This window comes from Ranitomeya imitator, chromosome 8, assembly GCF_032444005.1.
Source record: "Ranitomeya imitator isolate aRanImi1 chromosome 8, aRanImi1.pri, whole genome shotgun sequence".
NCBI classification, from domain to species: Eukaryota; Metazoa; Chordata; class Amphibia; order Anura; family Dendrobatidae; genus Ranitomeya; species Ranitomeya imitator.
The window spans coordinates 178,525,462-178,545,957 of NC_091289.1; the positions used below are offsets into that span (position 1 = coordinate 178,525,462).

Here is a 20,496-nt window from a genome sequence, read left to right on the forward strand (position 1 = left end):
TCCCTCTCCTGAGTGCAGCTCCTCCATCCCTCCCTGAGTGCAGCTCCTCCATCCCTCTCCTGAGTACAGCTCCTCCATCCCTCCCCTGAGTGCAGCTCCTCCATCCCTCCCCTGAGTGCAGCTCCTCCATCCCTCCCCTGAGTGCAGCTCCTCCATCCCTCTCCTGAGTGCAGCTCCTCCATCCCTCCCTGAGTGCAGCTCCTCCATCCCTCCCCTGAGTGCAGCTCCTCCATCCCTCTCCTGAGTGCAGCTCCTCCATCCCTCCCTGAGTGCAGCTCCTCCATCCCTCCCGAGTGCAGCTCCTCCATCCCTCTCCTGAGTGCAGCTCCTCCATCCCTCCCTGAGTGCAGCTCCTCCATCCCTCCCGAGTGCAGCTCCTCCATCCCTCCCTGAGTGCAGCTCCTCCATCCCTCCCCTGAGTGCAGCTCCTCCATCCCTCTCCTGAGTGCAGCTCCTCCATCCCTCCCTGAGTGCAGCTCCTCCATCCCTCCCGAGTGCAGCTCCTCCATCCCTCCCTGAGTGCAGCTCCTCCATCCCTCCCCTGAGTGCAGCTCCTCTCCCAAGTGCAGCTTCTCTATCCCCTCCCCCTCCTCTCTTCTGACCAGAGAGCACTATATGATATACAGGCAATGACCTGGAACCCTGAGGCTGCCGTCACACTATCAGGATTTGGTCAGTATTTTACATCAGTATTTCTCAGCCAAAACCAGGAGTGGGTGATAAATGCAGAAGTGGTGCAGATGTTTCTATTATACTTTTCCTCTATTTGTTCCACTCCTGGTTTTGGCTACAAATACTGATGTAAAATACTGACCACATACTGCTAGTGTGACGGCAGCCTGACTGTGTAAAGCGTATTTCTATTTTTAAAAAGAGCCGGCTCTATGGTGAGCGGAGCCGAATGAACCGGATCACCAAAAAGAGCCTGACTAGCTGCAGATGCTCAGCCTCATACACATACAGGCTTCCTAAGCACCACGTGACCATGCATCCACGAACCACAACGAGGCCTGGAGATTCGCCAAGGGCATGACGCACTTCCGCCACGCACAAGATGGCCGCACGTCCTTCTGCCTCGCCTACAATATGGCCGCGTGAACTTCCTGTTTACATCTCAGCGATCCCGGAAGTAGTCCGCACGTGTGGAAACGGGAGCTGCCATGGAGGGTTTACTGGTCCCTGCTGCAATCGGGACTGAGGGAAAATGGGAACTTACGGTGAGACCGAAGACGAAGATGTCCAGATATAGGTGAGTGTGGACAGCACTGCAAGTCCCAGCATGGCCGGTCTGGCAGTTTGTGATAATGTTGTATTATAGCTGTTATACTCTGGAAAGTCATCAGGTCTCTGTGGATGAACAGACAAAAGTCCCCACAGACGCCTCTAAAGTCTTGTAGGAATCTCCCCAGAAGAGCAGGAGCCGGTATAACTGCTGAGGGCGACTCCATTAAAATGTCTGTGATGGGGGTCTGAGAAGCCGCGGGGGGAGGGGGGCGAGAGGAGCCACGGGGGGAGGGGGGCGAGAGGAGCCACGGGGGGCGGGGAGGCGAGAGGAGCCACGGGGGGAGGGGGGCGAGAGGAGCCACGGGGGGAGGGGGCGAGAGGAGCCATGGGGGAGGGGGGCGAGAGGAGCCACGGGGGGAGGGGGCGAGAGGAGCCACGGGGGGAGGGGGCGAGAGGAGCCACGGGGGGAGGGGGGCGAGAGGAGCCACGGGGGGAGGGGGGCGAGAGGAGCCACGGGGGGAGGGGGGCGAGAGGAGCCACGGGGGGAGGGGGGCGAGAGGAGCCACGGGGGGAGGGGGCGAGAGGAGCCACGGGGGGAGGGGGCGAGAGGAGCCACGGGGGGAGGGGGCGAGAGGAGCCACGGGGGGAGGGGGGCGAGAGGAGCCACGGGGGGAGGGGGGCGAGAGGAGCCACGGGGGGAGGGGGGCGAGAGGAGCCACGGGGGGAGGGGGGCGAGAGGAGCCACGGGGGAGGGGGGCGAGAGGAGCCACGGGGGAGGGGGGCGAGAGGAGCCACGGGGGGAGGGGGCGAGAGGAGCCACGGGGGGAGGGGGCGAGAGGAGCCACGGGGGGAGGGGGCGAGAGGAGCCACGGGGGGAGGGGGCGAGAGGAGCCACGGGGAAGGGGGGCGAGAGGAGCCACGGGGAAGGGGGGCGAGAGGAGCCACGGGGGGAGGGGGCGAGAGGAGCCACGGGGGAAGGGGGGCGAGAGGAGCCACGGGGGGAGGGGGCGAGAGGAGCCACGGGGGGAGGGGGGCGAGAGGAGCCACGGGGGGAGGGGGGCGAGAGGAGCCACGGGGGGAGGGGGGCGAGAGGAGCCACGGGGGGAGGGGGGCGAGAGGAGCCACGGGGGGAGGGGGGCGAGAGGAGCCACGTGGGGAGGGGGGCGAGAGGAGCCACGTGGGGAGGGGGGCGAGAGGAGCCACGGGGGGGCGGGGAGGCGAGAGGAGCCACGGGGGGAGGGGGGCGAGAGGAGGCATGGGGGGGTAGAAGTGAGTCCAGCCATGGGGGGGTAGAAGTGAGTCAAGAGGAGCCAAGAGGGAGCGGGGAGGCGAGAGGAGCCACGGGGGGTGAGAAGAGCCACGGGGTGAGAAGGCGAGGAGCCACAGGGGGGATACGAGAGAAGCCCCCGGGGGGGGCGGGGATGCGAGAGAAGCCCCAGAGTGGGGGGGTCACATTATTTAGTCCATATGGTGAATCGCCCATTATGACGACTGTACTGATTTGTGCTTTTTGTGTGTTTTTCTCGTAGCTGTGAGACCTGTGGAAGTGACGAGGCAAAATACAAGTGTCCGCGATGTCTGAAGTATTCCTGCAGGTAATGGGTGACGTTCACTCTGACTTTCTGTGTTGGGTTCTTTGTTTTCTTCACTATTTCCTTGTCTTCTCTCAGTTTACCTTGTGTGAAGAAGCATAAAGTGGACGTTGCTTGCAGCGGAGTCAGAGACAAGACGGCATTTGTCCCTTTAAGTACATTTAGTGACCTCCATCTACTAAGTGGTAAGCACAGAAGTATGTCCGCTCACCACTGCACTGAGAGAAATGCTGAAATCTCTCCTTCTTACTTCATTACAAGGCTTGAATAATTATAATCACCTCTCCAGTAGGGGTGCGTGTCAGCACTGAAGTGGTGCTTCTACTGTAAAGTTTCTGCCCCTGTTCTTATACTCGCCCTCCGGTGTTTTCACCGTTTTCTGGTGCCACAAATCGTATATACTGTGTCTCCACCTTTTATTTCACATTTTATTATATCCGGTAGTATGTTACTAAACCCACTTCTCTCCCAGATCAGTGGGTAATAATTTACCATATATTTGGAATTTTAGTAATATGTTGAGGGTCATAGGAAAATGAAGCAGGTCTTGATGGTCCCTTTACTCCTAAATAAATATGTCTCTGCAGGAAAGCGCACATTCAATTGTAGAATCTAGTGAGTCTCATGAACCACATTACCCCCTTCCGAGTTTAACCAACTTTGCTCTGTTTATAGACATCACATTAAATATTAATTCAGCGAATGGCAGTGGTAACTGTTTTACACGTGGCATGGTGATACTGCCGTAACAGACGCTGCGCCCGCTTTATCTCTGTCCTGTGCATTTATTGCTCTGGTCCTTAGCAGCTCACATTAGACACAACTCTGGGAGATGATACATAGACAGGGTGGGCGGATTTTGACTTTCAGCATTGTAATTCGTTTCAACCACTTGATATTGATATTCAGTTGCGGGCTTCATTGCTGACATAATAATGGAGGCCCTGTAACTAGCACTGTTATACAGGGGCTTCTCCAGATTAGCTACTCTAGCAACCACAAGCCCACCGGAAGGCAGATTAGACATCCAAGTAACTGCATTGGACCCGTAGGTAACTTTGCACTTATTTTTCTGCATATTAGTGGAAAGTAGAGTTTTAGGGGTTTTTTTTTTATTGTTGCAGGACTCTGGCACCTACAGTATAACTGGTCAGTGGCGCATGATATCGGTTGATTGTGCATAACTGCAATTCTTCATTACAAATTACAAAAGATATTGTTGAAACGATTAAGTGGAGACAGAAACCGGACGAGCTTCTCTGCGTACTTTATAATCTGTGTTTCGTGTCGCCCCTTTGAGGACTGGAGCTGCTCCGTGGGTGATTGCATTGTCTCTAACCACTGATCTATAATTTAACCAACAGATTATCGGTTTCTGGAAGATGCCGGCAGGGTGGCGGATGCTGCCATGAGGGATGCCATGCTGACGCGGCAATCAACTGCTAAGTTTGTACGTTTCCGTATTTTATAGTATAGTCTCATCTTACATATTGGACCCGATTAATCAAGATAGGCGAAAAAGTCGCGAGAATAGGAAAAGTATCAAAATATTAGAGGAAGGTTGCCATTTTTCTAAGCTTTTTACTCCTGAATTCTGTGTTGAAATGCCTTGATGAATCGGGGGCCTATGTGTATTATCCCCTCCCATCTGCGGGCTGATCTGCAGTGAATTAGCGCGCCTTATCATAATGGATGCAGTACACTTTCTGTACAATGCACGTGAATGCGCGGATATTATATGACAGCACTTACACCAGTTTATTCCTGACGGCTGTGTTCTTGTTCTTCAGCTGAATTATATGAAGAATAGAGCCCGGAAACAAGACATCGATCTCAGGCTGTTACCGATTGGGTTTTCAAAAAGGAAAGCAAATTCTACCTTTTTCCATAAAAAGTAAGTTAGATAGTGAAATTTCCTGTAATATTGTTGTAATTCTATATTTGAAAATTCAGCTTTTTCAACAAGTTAGAACCTTCCTCAGTCTGACCTTAAAGAAGTCCAGCAACAAAATCATAACTTGCCATCCCCCCCATCCGGCAACTGATTGACTGTCACATAAGGCACTACCCTGCATCTCGGCCTCCTGCTTCTGCTACCATCTTGGATTATACAGCCCATTTATATAATTGGGAGAAGGTGGACTGTCATCTTCTACATAGGGCGCGTCCACATAGGACACATGCTGTTTGTGCAGATTTGATTCTCTGCAGTGCAAAGGGGTAAATCTGCTGCAATAATTATTGACATGCTGCAGGTTTGTAATCCACACTTGTCAATTTCTACGGGGTTATTTATCCACATTGTGTGGATGAGGTGCGTTAAAACCTCAGCCTCCTTGTTGCTACAGTAACGTGCTTCTTTTCCACTTGGAAATCTGGACTAACTCTCGTTAGCATTCTTGCTGCCTGTGACGTGCCCTAATTATGTGATAGAGCTGTCTAATCATCATCAGTAGTTGTAAAAGAAGTTTTATCCCCACAGCGTGGAACAGATCTTCCTATTTGATCGTACAGTAATAACAATACCCATATGAATGACATGCAAAGCCCTATATAACAGCTTGTCACCAGATCCTGAATCATACTGTTACTGTGCAATGTCCTCAGTCTTGTACAGAGTGATATAAGCAGCAAGAAAAAGGGTAGAGAAGTAACTGACACGTTCAGTTCTAAAGATATCAGCCACTTTCTAGACAAACTTCTTTTTTTTTTTCAAGAACCCTAATTGTGCGCAGGCAATCATAAACTCCCCCATTACTATCCTAACGCAACTTTCCAAGACCCCCCTGCAACTCATGAACCTGCGACATAAGCAGTGGAAGGCATTAGCTCCCAATATGGCGACATTTATGTGGGCTATTGCTCTAATACAGGAGATCATGACTTCTTATGTCTGTGTACAACATCGTAGAACATAAATGTCTGATACGTGTGCCCCCAACCTCCAGAATAGCTGACCCTAACTACCAGCCTTTGTTTGGTTTCACTTCTGAACTCCCATAGAAGTGAATGGAAAGACATTCACAGAGGCTGCGAGATTTTAGAGACCCGTTTTAAAGAGATAAATGGAGATCCCTCCTCTGTGTGACATTTAGGGACCAAATGTCATTTTTTTTTTTAGGTAGAAATTTAAAGTCATTCCAAAATGCACTTTTATATAAATGCAAAATATTTCCAGAGCACCTTTCTATGTAGATATGAATGTTGTAAATTGTTTTACTGCAGAGACTTCATTTTAATTAATCTTTAAAGAAAAAGTGAAGCCGAAGTAAAACTTAACCCCCTCCGGTTGCTGCAGCGCAGGATTGATCCGAGGAGACCAGATGAGATCTTGTCCACTGGGTGTCTCCCTCCGCGCATCAGATGGAGAGAGGCTGACGCCTTCCATCCGCCTTTAGCCGTGCAGACCCAGAACAGAATGACATTGTCTCGAGTCATTGAGGGTTAAAACCTCCCACCCCATACACATTAGATGGAAGTCCTCTGAAAAGACAGTTATCTCTTGTGTATGGGGGGCGTTCGGGTCAGGCAGAGCATTTACCCCCTTGGACCACCCTGCATTAGGTATAACGCCATCATGTATCAGCATTGTTTTCCATCTCCTATACACAGAGGTCGCTAACCTGTTGCTTCCCAGCTGCTGTGAAACCACAACTTCCAGCATGCCCTGACAGCTCTAGAACTTGGTGCTGCATGGGTAGTATAACATGGCTCCAAATGAATGGGTAACTTTATGATTCACAGCTCTACCTCGGAATGAAAATTGATGTTCATGGCTGCTCTCTGCTTTGACTAATGGGGTCGCACACTTTAAAAGGGTTAATCCCATTTTCATAGCTCGAAAATACAAGCAATTTTGCAACTTGATGCTTACTAAAATCTTCAGCCGTTCTTAAGATATTCACACTTTTACTGCTCATCGCCCTGGAGACCGACCTCCGCTTCTAGACAGCAGAACATACGCAGCGCTTACAAGTTCTTTCCTATAAAGCTTGTAAGCGCTGTTATAGGGCTGATCAGGGTCACTGGAGCCCAGCCAGCTTCTGCGCAGAAAGTAGCAGTGGTCGGTCTCCTAGGCAACGAGACTTAAACAAGTGTTATCTCAAGAACGGCTGCAAAATTTAACAAGCAGTAAATTGCAAAAGTGCTTGGTTTTCAAAGCACTATTCATTTATCAAAATGGGATTAACCCTTTAAAATGCTCCCATGCCCTTATAATGTGTAAGTTATTCATGCTTCGCTGTTGTGAATTCTGTGGCAGAGCTCCCTCCTGTGGTCACAAGTGGTACTTCGGCTGGTTCTCTCTGTGAGCTTCCGTTGGTGGAGGAAAGTGGTACTGCGGCTTCTGAGTTTCCTTCCTCAGGTGATGTGGTGAGGTCGTTAGGTGCTTCCCTATTTAACTCCACCTAGTGCTTTGATCCTGGCCTTCAGTCAATGTTCTAGTGTTGGACCCGTTTTCCTCCTGGATCGTTCCTGTGGCTTGCTGCTCTGCATAGCTAAGTTCCTCTTTGCTATTTGTTTGCTGTTTTTTTCTGTCCAGCTTGTCAATTTGTTTTTTTCTGCTTGCTGGAAGCTCTGGGACGCAGAGGGTGTACCTCCGTGCCGTTAGTTCGGTACGGAGGGTCTTTTTGCCCCCTTTGCATGGTTTTTGAAGGGTTCTGTGTTGACCGCAAAGTTACCTTTCCTATCCTTGCTCTGTTCAGAAAGTCGGGCCTCACTTTACTAAATCTATTTCATCTCTACGTTTGTCTTTTCATCTTTACTCGCAGTCATATGTGGGGGCTGCCTTTTCCTTTGGGGTATCTCTCTGAGGCAAGGTAGGCTTATTTTCTTTCTTCAGGCTAGCTAGTTTCTCAGGCCGTGCCGAGTTGCATAGGCAGCGTTAGGCGCAATCCACGGCTGCCTCTAGTGTTGTTGGTTAGGATCAGGGATTGCGGTCAACAGAGTTCCCACGTCTCAGAGCTCGTTCTTGTTTTTTGGGTTATTGTCAGGTCACTGTATGTGCGCTGACCTCTATGTCCATTGTGGTTCTGAATTATCTTTCATAACACTTCACCCTTTTATACGAGTGTTGGGTCATCAAAGGTTTTTAGTCGGTTATATGCACAACTCACGCTGTTGCTCTCTGTTATCAGCAGTTTTTCTTCTCTCGTTTCTTGGATTTTTTTTTTTTTTTTAAATTGAAAGTAATAGAAAGATTTCGGGTTGTGCGTTCCTCCTGTGAAATCAGTGTCTTGCTGTGACGGGCCAGGATTCAGTCCTTCTATTTACTCCTTGTCTGTTTAGCGATTGTCGCAGGAATTCGGGACAGTGTGTAAGTTGTATCGCAGTTGGTTCACACCATTCGCACCTCGATGACACCTATATTAAGATGTTGTCTGCCGAGCGGAGAGTAACCCCAGGATGTGAAATGTAATGGTCCCCTGCCAAATTAAACTGAATTGACAGCCAATTCTTCTTCTCCGCTACAACCTGAGCGCGGCTCTGTGCAAATCTCCTCCGTCTAAGGGAAACGTGCAAATTCCTGGCAAACATAGGAATTCATTCATGTGTCCGAGGCCCGAGCACCGCAGCTTCTAGAGCCGTCCAGCAAACAGAGGGCCCTTAGTGGTGAGGGCCAGAGAGGGGGGATGTTACTGCGGCCGGCTCAGATGTGGGAAACCGTGGTATTAATGGAGTTATGTACTCAGGTGCGGCAGGTATGGAGGCCCGGGGGGCTCTGATCCTAAAAAATACCGAAAATATAAACAGGGTCAGAGACTGTGCCTGTGTGTGGCTCCACACAAATAAGTGTATTTATGTACGTGTGTGGTGTGTGTATATCATCCGGTAAGTGAAAGAAGCCATGGAAAATGGGGAAGCGTGGCGAGAACCGGCCTGCAAGGTATGCAAGGGTCGGGCACAGCGGGACGGAGAGAATCAGAATATAGAATATTCCAATCCTTATACTTTTCCCAAAAAAGAAAGGATGGCGTGATTAATCATGATCGATGTGACATCAGCACCGCAGAGTAGCGGCGGAGACTCAGTGCTGGACCCGGGAAGGGTGAGTAAAGCAACCCTTTGTTTTATTTTTTTCTAAACCTTTTTTTTTTTTAATTAAAAAAGAAGAAAAAAGCATTATTGTCATATTGTTTTGTGAGTAAAGTTGCAGAGTGCTTGAAAAGACAAGTAACTTTCCCATTATTGTAAAGCGCTGCGGAATATGTTAGCGCTATATAAAAATAAAGATTATTATTATTTATTATTATTATTATTAATTTGTAATTTGCATGTCCTTTCCAGAAGAATTTTACTTTTTGATGCTCATTGCCTAAGTTACCGTCCACCGTCGCAGTCTAGCAGCGGTGGCTAAACAGAAGCTTTTTGCTGCGCAGCTTGTAAGCGCTGCTCTGGAGCTGATTGTATCTCTAGATCCGGACTTTTTTCATACTCCTCCAATGGCGGCATCAGAGGCTGCAGTGCAACAAGGTACAATGGCCAGAGCTGTCAGACAGGAGCGCACCCACTGCGGCAAGTAGGAGGTCGGGAGGTGGGTGCCTCTGATTGAGAGGATGATCTAACCCCTTTAAAGCGATAGTTATCCCCTTTTTTTTTTTTTTTTTTTTTTTTTTTACCTACGGTATTTTGTCACTGCCCGAAAATGAAATATTGTCAAAGGGACCTGTGACCCCTGCAGTGATGATCCCTACGGAAAGTGATTGACTACGGTACATGTAAGTGTATCCGGGTGTCATCCCTGCAATAGAGAGTAGAGACACGTGGACAACCAGCAAGCAACTTGGTGTATCTCAGACCCCCAAAATTTGATGTTAAAGGGAACCTTTCAGGTATCCGACCACTGCTGTAGTCATGGAAAACCACTTTAAGCTCGGTGGAGTGCTCGGTTTCCTCCCATAGAGGATGATGGCAGGACCCCAGCGCTGAATGACCCCCGTTCCTGCAATGTGTGAGATTAGAAGAGCCCTTTTGATGTGACCCGGGGCTCGGCACGTTCTCGCTGGATTGGGATGTGGCTCGTTAATCCTCACCCTTCTCGGTGGCGGTGCGTGCGGTCTGAGGTCTGGCCCCCGTCTGGTCATATCTGCGATAATTACTGTTCTCCACGTACAGCCAATGTCTTCCTTTTCTGCCCACTGACCACATCTACAGGACGTGGCCGTTCCCTCTGCGAGGCCAGGCGCACATGTTTATACCATGAGGATGTGGTCAGGGGTTTAAGACACAGAGCTAAGGAAACAAGATGGCGACAGGACGTGTCCAGATGCAAAAATCCTCTCTGGCCGCAGGGAAGACTTGGGTTAGTTTCACAGCAAATATGTAAAATGTGGATTTTTTTTGTTTCATTTATTTATTTCTCTCATTGCCAAAATGTCACCTGAGCAGGAATCTTATGCTAAAAGCAATTACAGAGGATGCAGAGCACAACCTAGTAGCCACACGGGAGCTGCAATACCACTCGCAGCCTGTGGACTCGCATGGCGTTGTTTTCAGATGTTCTAGTAATCCTGACATTTTAATCCATTTTATTTTTTGTCAGGTCCATAGTTATAGTAGACTGGACTATGGGATGTGTTATCGGCACGACTCATGGATGGACTATGTCGTAACTTTTGCAACTTTTTTTCCCCTCACTTGCTGATTGGACGGCGCTGATAATATTGCACTGACTCGTGCCTGCCGGGACGTGTGCGCAGCTCCCAGGTATCGTGGATGCTTCTGGGCAGGCACCAGACAATGCAATAACTTCTCAGTGCAGAATTGGAGTCTGAGCAATAATTTTGGAAGCATTGATGCCCAGATCTTACCATGACTTGCTAAGGAATAAAGTCGCTGTGTAGCTTACGACCTGCTGATCACAATGCAGTGTTTCCATTATCGGCCATAAGGAGGTCACAATCCGCAGAAATCTTGCTCTTCGGCGGACTTTCATCTTCTGTGTCTGACCACCTTAAGACCGGTCATAATATGTAAACCTAATAGAGCAGATATTTATCAGGACCCAAATAAAACCTTGGAACAAGGAATGTATACAACAAGAAGTGACACTTTATTTACAGTAAACATTTACATCATATAGATAAAAATGGATGCCTCATGTCAGACTATGAAGACACAGCAAAAGGAGACTACATGTAGCACATTGACAGTATTGTAGTAGTATGAGTTGACACCACTATACTGGATAGATTATTCCTGGGTCTCCACCCCGACGCGCGTTTCAGCGATTCTTCTTCTACAATACTGTCAATGTGCTATATGTAGTGGCATGCAATATATAATATGATTTGTTACATCCTGGGTAGAAAACCAAGGAATGCTGCATCTCCCACCCCGACGCGCGTTTCGACGATTCTTCTACTACAATACTGTCAATGTGCTATATGTAGTGGCATGCAATAATATGATCTGTTACATCCTGGGTAGAAAGCCAAGGAGTGCTGTATCTCCGCTTAATTGTAAAATGCTGCGAAATATGTTGGCACTATATACATAAAAATTATCTCCCACCCCGACGCGCGTTTTGACGATTCTTCTTCTACAATACTGTGAATGTGCTATACGTAGTGGCATGCAATAATCTGATCCATTACATTACTGTATGCATTGCACGTTCGATAGTAGCCACATCTGATTCCCCATGCACTGAGCCACTTTATGACTATTTGGTCTTCTAATTTGTTTACATGTACATACCTCTATATAATTTTATAGCCTCTTTAATTTATCTTGTGGTCACGTGCACCTTTGAATGCTATAAAAGGCACTTATAATTGGTAATTGGTAATTCTGGTACTGTCAGTATAGTGAAATATTTTTTGTTCGGCCAAATGTGCAGGTGACTACTGCAACCACTTGGCCTAATGCAACTTTACATGTCGCCTATCAAAAAGGAGTTTAGTCTCTTTTTTGCTGTGTCTTCATAGTCTAACATTATTCATCCATTTTTATCTATTTGATGTAAATAAATAAAACGTTGCTTATTGTTGTATGCATTCCTTGTTCCCCGGTTTTCTTTGGGTTCTGATAAATATATTTAGATGCGGAGTGTAACCTTTGTGGTTAAGGTTGTTTATGGACTAATATGTATCCTCTGATAGAGAAGATGCATATTTTGCTTTAAAAAAAAAAAAAAAAGAAAGAGAAATATGAAATTCTTCAAAGCAACGTTGAGGTTTTCCAGTGTTTTGCTGCATACCAGGGGAGGAAACCAAATGGAAATCAGTGAGCATTTTTTTTTTTCTTTCTGGGTTTGCAAGACTCGGACTCATTGCTTCACAAACATTACAACTTTCCAAAGGAATCTGCGCGGCTGCTGGCAGCCCACAATCTTCCCATGTGCCGGGTCCAGCATGCAGGCGGCTCACACAAGCCTCTTGTACGACTCGTGTTTGTTCTGGGAAACCGACCTGGAATCAAAACATCAGATCGAGTGTTAAAAGATGTATTTAGATGAAAACGGCGGCTTCTACGTGGATATTTACAGACAAGGTCTGCTTGTCCTGGCGCTCGCTGCCCTCCGCCATTAGCAGATTGGCACCGGTTGTTTGGGGTGTTGCTTCTGCTGGCGGCGGACACTCACGTGGGTACTACAGGACTCAGCCGTCCTCCGAGCTGGAGGACCGAGTGCTGTGCGGTGCACGGAGGGTTTCCAAATCTTATCTATGTCTGTCGGAGTGCGGAGAACTCTTATCATTTGTAGATTTTTATTTATTTTTTTGCAATTTAAAGGGGTTTCTACTTTTAGGAAATTGGTTAAAATAAGCAGAGCAGGTGCTCACCCTTCCCAGGTCCATTAGCGGCTCCTCGCTGCTACTCGGGTCTGTGCTTTTGGCTGCAGCCGTCACTTTACGTTAACCGCGTGCATCACCAGTCATTGAGATCAGCCGTCCACCTCAGCACGGCCGTTAAGCTAATTGGCTGCAGCGGTCACTTTACGTTAACCGCGTGCATCACCAGTCATTGAGATCAGCCGTCCACCTCAGCACGGCCGTTAAGCTAATTGGCTGCAGCGGTCAATTTACGTTAACCGCGTGCATCACCAGTCATTGAGATCAGCCGTCCACCTCAGCACGGCCGTTAAGCTAATTGGCTGCAGCGGTCACTTTACATTAACTGCTGGCATCACCAGCTATTGAGATCAGCCATCCAACTCAGCACGGCCGTTAAGCTAATTGACTGGCTGCAGCGGTCACTTTGCATTAGCCACGTTCATCACCAGTTATTGAGATCAGCCATCCACCTCAGCACGGCCGTTAAGCTAATTGATTGGCTGCAGCGGTCACTTTGCATTAACCGCATGCATCACCAGTCATTGAGATCAGCCGTGCACCTCAGCATGGCCGTTAAGCTAATTGATTGGCTGCAGCGGTCACTTTGCGTTAACCGCGTGCATCACCAGTCATTGAGATCAGCCGTCCACCGTGAAACTAAGTGATTGGCTGCAGCGGTTATACACACTGTCGACATAACGCCAATACTGCAGCCAAAACGCAGAGACCTGAGCAGCAGCAGGGAGCCGATGCTGGACCCAGGCGGGGTGGGTGAGCGCCTGCTCTCTTTATTTTGGAGTGTTTCCTTTAATCATAATTGCGCAAAAGCAGAAATTTGTACTTTAAAAAAAATATATATTTTTGTTCTTGGATTAGTCATTGACTGGAAACCTGAAATATTCTTTTTTTTTTTTTTTTTTTTTCTTCGGAAAATGAGGGTTTGGAGCTCGCTTAGGCGCGGTGTTTCTTACAGGATGCATAGTGACGAGCCGCTCACCTACACGAACTGGACAGATACTGTCCTGAATATTGGCCATAAAGGGGTCAATTCATTACCAACAATCGAGAAAATTGAGGAAGTGTCTGAATCCTCGATCCCTCCGCCGACAATCCGCTGATGGGAGACGCTGCCGCGGCTCAGACCGAGCACAGCGCCGCACACTGTGTAGTGGCCATTAGTGTTACTGCAACACACTCCTTCACAATAATAGGAAAAATCTGCAGTCCTGTCCACGACCACAAAACATTTCAGAGGCGGTAAATTAAATTAAAAAAAAGTTGCAAATTATGTTTGCCATCGTTTCCAACTTTTTACATTTTTAGACACTGGTTATTTTCGAGGAGGGCAGAGTTTTGCTGAAGGGGCCACACAACGAAGCTATTATTCTAATGTAACGAATGTGGTGTAAAACATATTGCTAAGCTGCCTGAAACTAATGGAGATTTTATTTATATGTTTGTGCTGGAATAGCAGGTGATGAGCCTCTTATATACATTTTACTCTAATGAGCTTTTTATTAAAGGAGTTGGGTACTATTTTTTTTTCGTAAATGTTTGTGATTATGGTTAGAAATGATTTTGCAATTGGGTGTTATTGCAAATTTTGCACTGTTGTTTTTTTTCTTCTCTCTCAGGCTCCTTTTTTTTGTAGAGAAAAGCCCAGAAAAATAGTAATAAGTGTTAAACTTTTGCCAGATGGGGGATGAGGGGCTCACTGACAGATGCTCAGTTAACTCATTCTGCACCCAACAATAGATAACACATTTCAGAGGCGACTGAAAGCAAACGGTGCACAATTTTTAATATCCTTTTTAGCGTCCCTGTCCAGGAAAGTAGTTTTCTGCTGATACATGATGGTTAGATCTAGGCGGTAATACCACGCACAACCTGTGGACAAGAGTGGCGCCGTTGCTACTAATATAACAAACAAAAAAAAGTTAGGTTTGACCTATTACATAATATTATTTAGCAGTCTGCGTGTTTTCCAGACGTACATAGAAATAATGTGTTCCTTTATAACTGGGCCTGGGCAGTGCCATCTGAGGCGGCATCAAAAGCCTCGTCTGTCCACGGAGAGACAAGTGACGCGTGTGGGAGAAGAAGCCGACAGCTCCCGGAGCCAGGAGTCGAGGCGTTTCAGTAACATTACATCAGGATGGGCCGCTCCTTGGCCGAGAGTCCAGTCTGCAGCCAAGAAAGCCGCGTTTTATAACCCTCGGGTGCAGGGACGTGACGGCTGTGCCACAGACAGGCCTAGCAACCAAATATTGCTCGGGTTTAGATGCGAAGCACATGGGCCGGGCCGGATATATATATATATATCCTCGTCACTTATGATCATAGACTTTATATATATATATATATATATATATATATATATATATATATATATATATATATATATATATATATATATATATATATATATATATATATATATATATATATATATATATATATATATATATATATATAGAAATCTCGCTCCAACGTATGTAAGAAAAGCCGGGTCTTACGTCATGTCCTTGTCTCTCCTTCTAGAGAACAAAGATTTTACTGGCAATTACAGCTCCAGTTTCCGCAGAGTCGGGCCGAGTACACGGAAAAGAGGTAATTATTTATAGTAATATGTAATAATTTTAGATTTATGTTTTTAATTTTATGAACCAAATTATGTCATCGTCCATTTTTCTTACAAAACATAATTAATCCATTACAGGAATTTTTCTGGTTCCCAAAATCAGTCCCTTTGCTGCAGCTTCTATAAACAAAGAAAATAAACTCTACTTTCCCCGGGTCTCTGCTTCTTCTGCTAGTACCTGTAATTGTCTGCATCAGTCACGTCACATCAACAGTGCTGGAGCACTGACGTCGCATCGACTGTGCTGCAGTGCTGTGATCACAAACAGTGCTGCAGTGCTGACGTCGCATCGACGGTGCTGCAGTGCTGTGATCACAAACAGTGCTGCAGTGCTGACGTCACATCGACTGTGCTGCAGCGCTGTAATCACATCAACGGTGCTGCAGCGCTGACTTCGCATCAACGGTGCTGCAGCCAATCAAATCGTTGAACTTAGTGGCTCATGCCGTGATTGTCTGAAACGCTATCAACAGCGACATCGGCGCTGCAGACAATAACAGATACCAAGAGCAGCAGCGGAGGCTCATGACCTAGGGAGGGTGAGTAAGGTACAGATTGTATTTGTTTTGGGTTTGTTTTTTTACAATCCAGTGTACGATCGGATGCACAATTTAGAGGGGCAAAGGCTGAGTGACGAAATTACTCCCAGTGGTTAAAAAAATGGCTGCTGTAACTGGACTAGATCTACGGGAAGGTTGCTCATGTTCAAATAGTTATTTGTTACTTGTCTGTTTTTGTAGGGTACCAGATAGTAAAATTGTCAATGAGATCCTAAAAACCTACATTGATCCGGCCGAGTCTGATCCAATCATTCGTCAAAGGTATGTATTAATTGTGCGCCTCCATTATTTTCTATGTACCGCTATTTCAGGTTTTTTACCTCTCATCAGTGCCTAATAGAAGACTGATTGGAGTCGAAAAGTACCGTCACACTCAGCAACTTTACAAAGAGAACGACAACGATCCGTGACGTTGCAGCGTCCTGGATAGCAATCTCATTGTGTTTGACACGCAGCAGCGATCTGGATCCCGCTGTGCCATCGCTGGTCGGAGCTAGAAGTCCAGAACTTTATTTCGTCGTCAGGTCGGCGTCTATCGTCATGTTTGACATCAAAAGCAACGATGCCAGCAATGTTTTACATGGAGCGAACAACCAGCGAGAACGATAAGTGAGTCGCCGTTACGTCACTGGATCGCTCCTGCATCGTTCTGGAGTTGCTGTGTTTGACGTCTCTACAGCGACCTAAACAGCGACGCTGCAGCGATCGGCTCGTTGTCTATATCGCTGCAGCGTCGCTGAGTGTGATGGTATCTTGAGGGATAAAGATGGCACAGGGAGATTATAGGCCATGCAATGTCACATGGCAAGGCTTTTTAAAGGGAAGATACTGACTTTGTAGGGTTGTTGCCTCCAAATACGAGGACTTAAGGTACCGTCACACTCAGCGACGCTGCAGCGATATAGACAACGAGCCGATCGCTGCAGCGTCGCTGTTTAGGTCGCTGTAGAGACGTCAAACACAGCAACACCAGAACGATGCAGGAGCGATCCAGTGACGTAACGGCGACTCACTTATCGTTCTCACTGGTTGTTAGCTCCATCTAAAACGTTGCTGGCATCGTTGCTTTTGATGTCAAACATGACGATACACGCCGACCTGACGACGAAATAAAGTTCTGGACTTCTAGCTCCGACCAGCGATGTCACAGCGGGATCCAGATGCTGCTGCGTGTCAAACTCAACGAGATCGCTATCCAGGACGCTGCAACGTCACGGATCGTTGTCGTTCTCGTTGTAAAGTTGCTGAGTGTGAAGGTACCTTTAGAGACTGTAATCACATCGTCTTTGAAGAGTCTATTTGCATAATTTCCCAGCTTAGACTTTTTAATCACCCTTTTCCTAATTAAGACCCTCAGGGGAGTGGGGGGTGAGGGGTAAACTACAGATTGCAGTATGGTAGATAAAGCCGACCACTAAGGCTACGTTCACATTTTCGTTGTGCGATGTTGCGTCGGAGACGCAACGCACAACACAAACAAAAACGCACGCTAAAATGCAGCGTTTTGCGACGCATGCGTCCTTTTTTGCCGAAATTTGGACGCAAAAAAAATGCAACTTGCTGCGTTTTCTGCGCCCCACGCTTGCGGCAAAAAAACCGCATGCATCGCAAAACGCAACACAACGCATGTCCATGCGTCCCCCATGTTAAATATAGGGGCGCATGACGCATGCGTCGCCGCGGCTGCGCCCGACGCAACCGCGCAAAACGCTAATGTGAACGTAGCCTAACCGTCGTATAACCATAAGGACTATTTCTGGACGGTTAATCACCATTTCCTCCTTGTCTTCCAGGCTAAGAGAATATGTGCAGTCGCCGTCTGATGTGAAGGTGCTTATGATGGCTGCAAGGAAGGCTCCTGGTCCAGACAGGTATGGTCACACTGTTTATGTGAATATCCCAAAGGGGTTGTCTACTTGAAAACCAGTACCTTTAAAGTTGTCTAAAATAGGAAATTGTATATATTTATAACATACCTGTATTATGAAAAGAGCCCAGATGTGACGATGTGGGTCGGGTTCAGCATTTCCAGTTTAAGCTTGTGGTCGATATAGCAGGGAGCTTTCTGTATCGCCCCTGTATCATGTATGTACGGCGGTCTTACGATAATTAGCTGTGGAAGGGTCTTCAGTATGGAATCGGAAGGGTAACCTTCGTAGTTGCACTGCTTCCTTTGCTCTTAAAATAAGTTTCTCATATTGTCCAGCTCGAAAAAAGCATTTATATCAAGAGGAATAGGATGGGGTTTTTTCAAAAGCTATGGCAGCCATGGCTAAATGGGAATAATTGATTGTTTGTGGTAAACAATGTTAATGATATAATATGTCTGTAATAGGGAAGATCTTCTCTTTGAGAGTTTGGTATGGTTGGGGTTGGTTATTTGAGGGAGGGGTATATTTTCATGTTAATGAAAAACACAAATGTAACTTGATATATAAGTGGATATCATTTATTATGCTTAATAAAAATTTATCTGATTTAAAAAAAAAAAATAATAAGTTTCTTGTTTTTCTAGATACTATGAGCTGGACTCCAGTAAAAGTCTTCTAGAGAACCTCAGACACAAAACGGTCATTGAGTACCCAACTCTTTACGTGGCATTAAAGGATTTTACAAAGGATATTCTGCTGGTCGGTCAAGGTGGGTATATGTGGAGACTTGTGCTTTTTTTTTTTTTACTTGTGCTTTTTTTAATAGTTTTTAAATCAAGTTTTATTTACATAATATTTATTTTCTGCAATTGTAATTCTCACCCTGGCCACTAGAGCACCCAAGAGGCTGACATTGTGTGTTTTCGGCTTTGCTGTATAGACTGGGACATGGCAGCAGAGTTGTGTCCCAGGGTATTTGACAGATCCGCTGCTGGAGGCGTAGAGAAGACCACACTATGCAGACACATAAGGCCCTGTATGCACCTCTCCTGCCCCTTTCTGTTTTCCCGGAGAGAAGCAGCGCTCCCTGTCCCTGGGGTAGTTTAACCTGGTTTGTCAGATATGCGCGACCCAGGATTCAGCCTGTTTTACGTTCTTCTGGGCAGAGCAAGTAAAATTGCTATTAAACTGAAGGCAGGGAAGGTTTGGAGGACATTGATCGAACCTTTCCTTTCTACTGATATTTTTCTAAAACATTTTGGATTAATGGAAAATATTTTTAGACTTTTTTTTTTTTTTTCCCCTTGCTCAAAGCTTGGAGATGCTGAGTTTTTGGTGGGCGCCATTATTTTGGGATACACAATATCTGTCATACTGTACATGCAAATGACAAACTGTTCTTTGTCTTTTCAGCAAACGAGCCGTCACCGTCACCATCCGTATCACAGGGAAAAGCAGATTAGGAAAGAGCAGTGCTAGCCGGAGGGAAGAAAACCTGTCTATGACCACGGTTTGCCCAGGTGTTAATGTTAAGTGTCTCTGACCGGTATGGACACACATGATGGGGGTGATTATTGGTCATTACCCCTGGAAGAACTTCGGTTTATAATGTTTGCCTTTTTTTTTTTTAATAATTTTATTTTAATTTTTTTTTTACCCAAAGTTATATGGATTGTTTTGAGTTGTTTTTTTTTTTTTTGTTTTGTTTGTTTTTGGTTATTAACAAGAATTTAATATTAAGAAAACAACCTGTCTTGTACCTTCATTATAGACTTTGATACTGTAAAAATAATTGCCTTTCTCAAGCCTTGTTATTAAAGGGATTGTCAATCTCCCTTCCTATTGAAGTGAACAGGAGCAAAGCTGCACTTCCCATTAATGGCCACTAGACAGTGCTGTTCGCGGCTTATTGTCACAGCCAACCCCAGCTGATCGTCATGTGTTCCGGGTGTCGGACCGCCGCCGATCTGATCCATATCAAAGTAGAAGGCAAGGCCCTCGGCTATCCCATTCTAGCTTTAGTGACTGAAGCTGTTTTCTTGCATTCTGAAAAGTTTCTTTGTGCATGAATTTTTCACAATTTTACAAGTTCTCTGCTTGCACTCATTGAATGGAAATCACCGTTGATAGAAACGTCCGTCCTGATCATGTGGTAGACACCGGATCCACTGGTTGTTATGCCTTCAACCTCCACGGAGGATGAGTAAGTAAATGTACAGCAATGGACGTGGACGGCTGTGTAAAGAGTACGTTTTTTTCCCGAACAGATATTTTCTAAAGGTCCATGGCAAAAGATTGTTAAATCGGCAGCAAGTTGTCCCTTTAATGGCTTTATTTGATTACAATATTGAAGGCTTAAAGGTGGGATAGGTCCTAAGTATCAGTTTAGTGCGGTCCGACTCCCCCACCAATCGGTTGACTTAGGTTGCGGCGGCACCGCCACCCAAAAAAAGAAAAATGTATGTACCCCAAAATGGGACCAATAAAAACTAAAGCCCTGCGCACAAGGAACAAACCCTTACAGAGCTCCAGCAATGGAGAAGTAAGTTACGAGTCACAGAAAATGGCAACACAAAGCGAGATCTAGGCTTTTACATATTATTCTTTGTTGCACATTTCTGATGTTTTTTTAACTGCTCAATTAAATGAAAGTTCAGTATTACCATAGTCCTACTGAACTGGAGAATCCTTTTGCCAGGTCATTTTTAATGTACGATGAACGTCCCAAAAAACAATGACTGAATTCTGTTTTTTTTTTTGTTTTTTTTTCAATTTCACAACTTTTAAAACTTTTTCTTTTCACTACATTATATTGTAAAATAGGTAGTGTCTTTC

General features: G+C 46.2%; 1 protein-coding gene across 1 annotated transcript; it reads left to right on the plus strand.

Moving 5' to 3' along the window:
• Positions 1-1,111: 1,111 nt before the first annotated feature.
• ZNHIT6 (zinc finger HIT-type containing 6) lies at positions 1,112-20,106 on the plus strand. Its single transcript, XM_069737976.1, has 10 exons — positions 1,112-1,249; positions 2,754-2,819; positions 2,895-3,001; positions 4,181-4,266; positions 4,607-4,710; positions 15,131-15,199; positions 15,971-16,051; positions 17,584-17,661; positions 18,306-18,430; positions 19,075-20,106. The coding sequence occupies exons 1-10, from the start codon at positions 1,161-1,163 to the stop codon at positions 19,122-19,124; spliced, it is 855 nt and encodes a 284-aa protein (XP_069594077.1). The 5' UTR covers positions 1,112-1,160; the 3' UTR covers positions 19,125-20,106.
• The last annotated feature ends 390 nt before the right edge of the window (positions 20,107-20,496 follow it).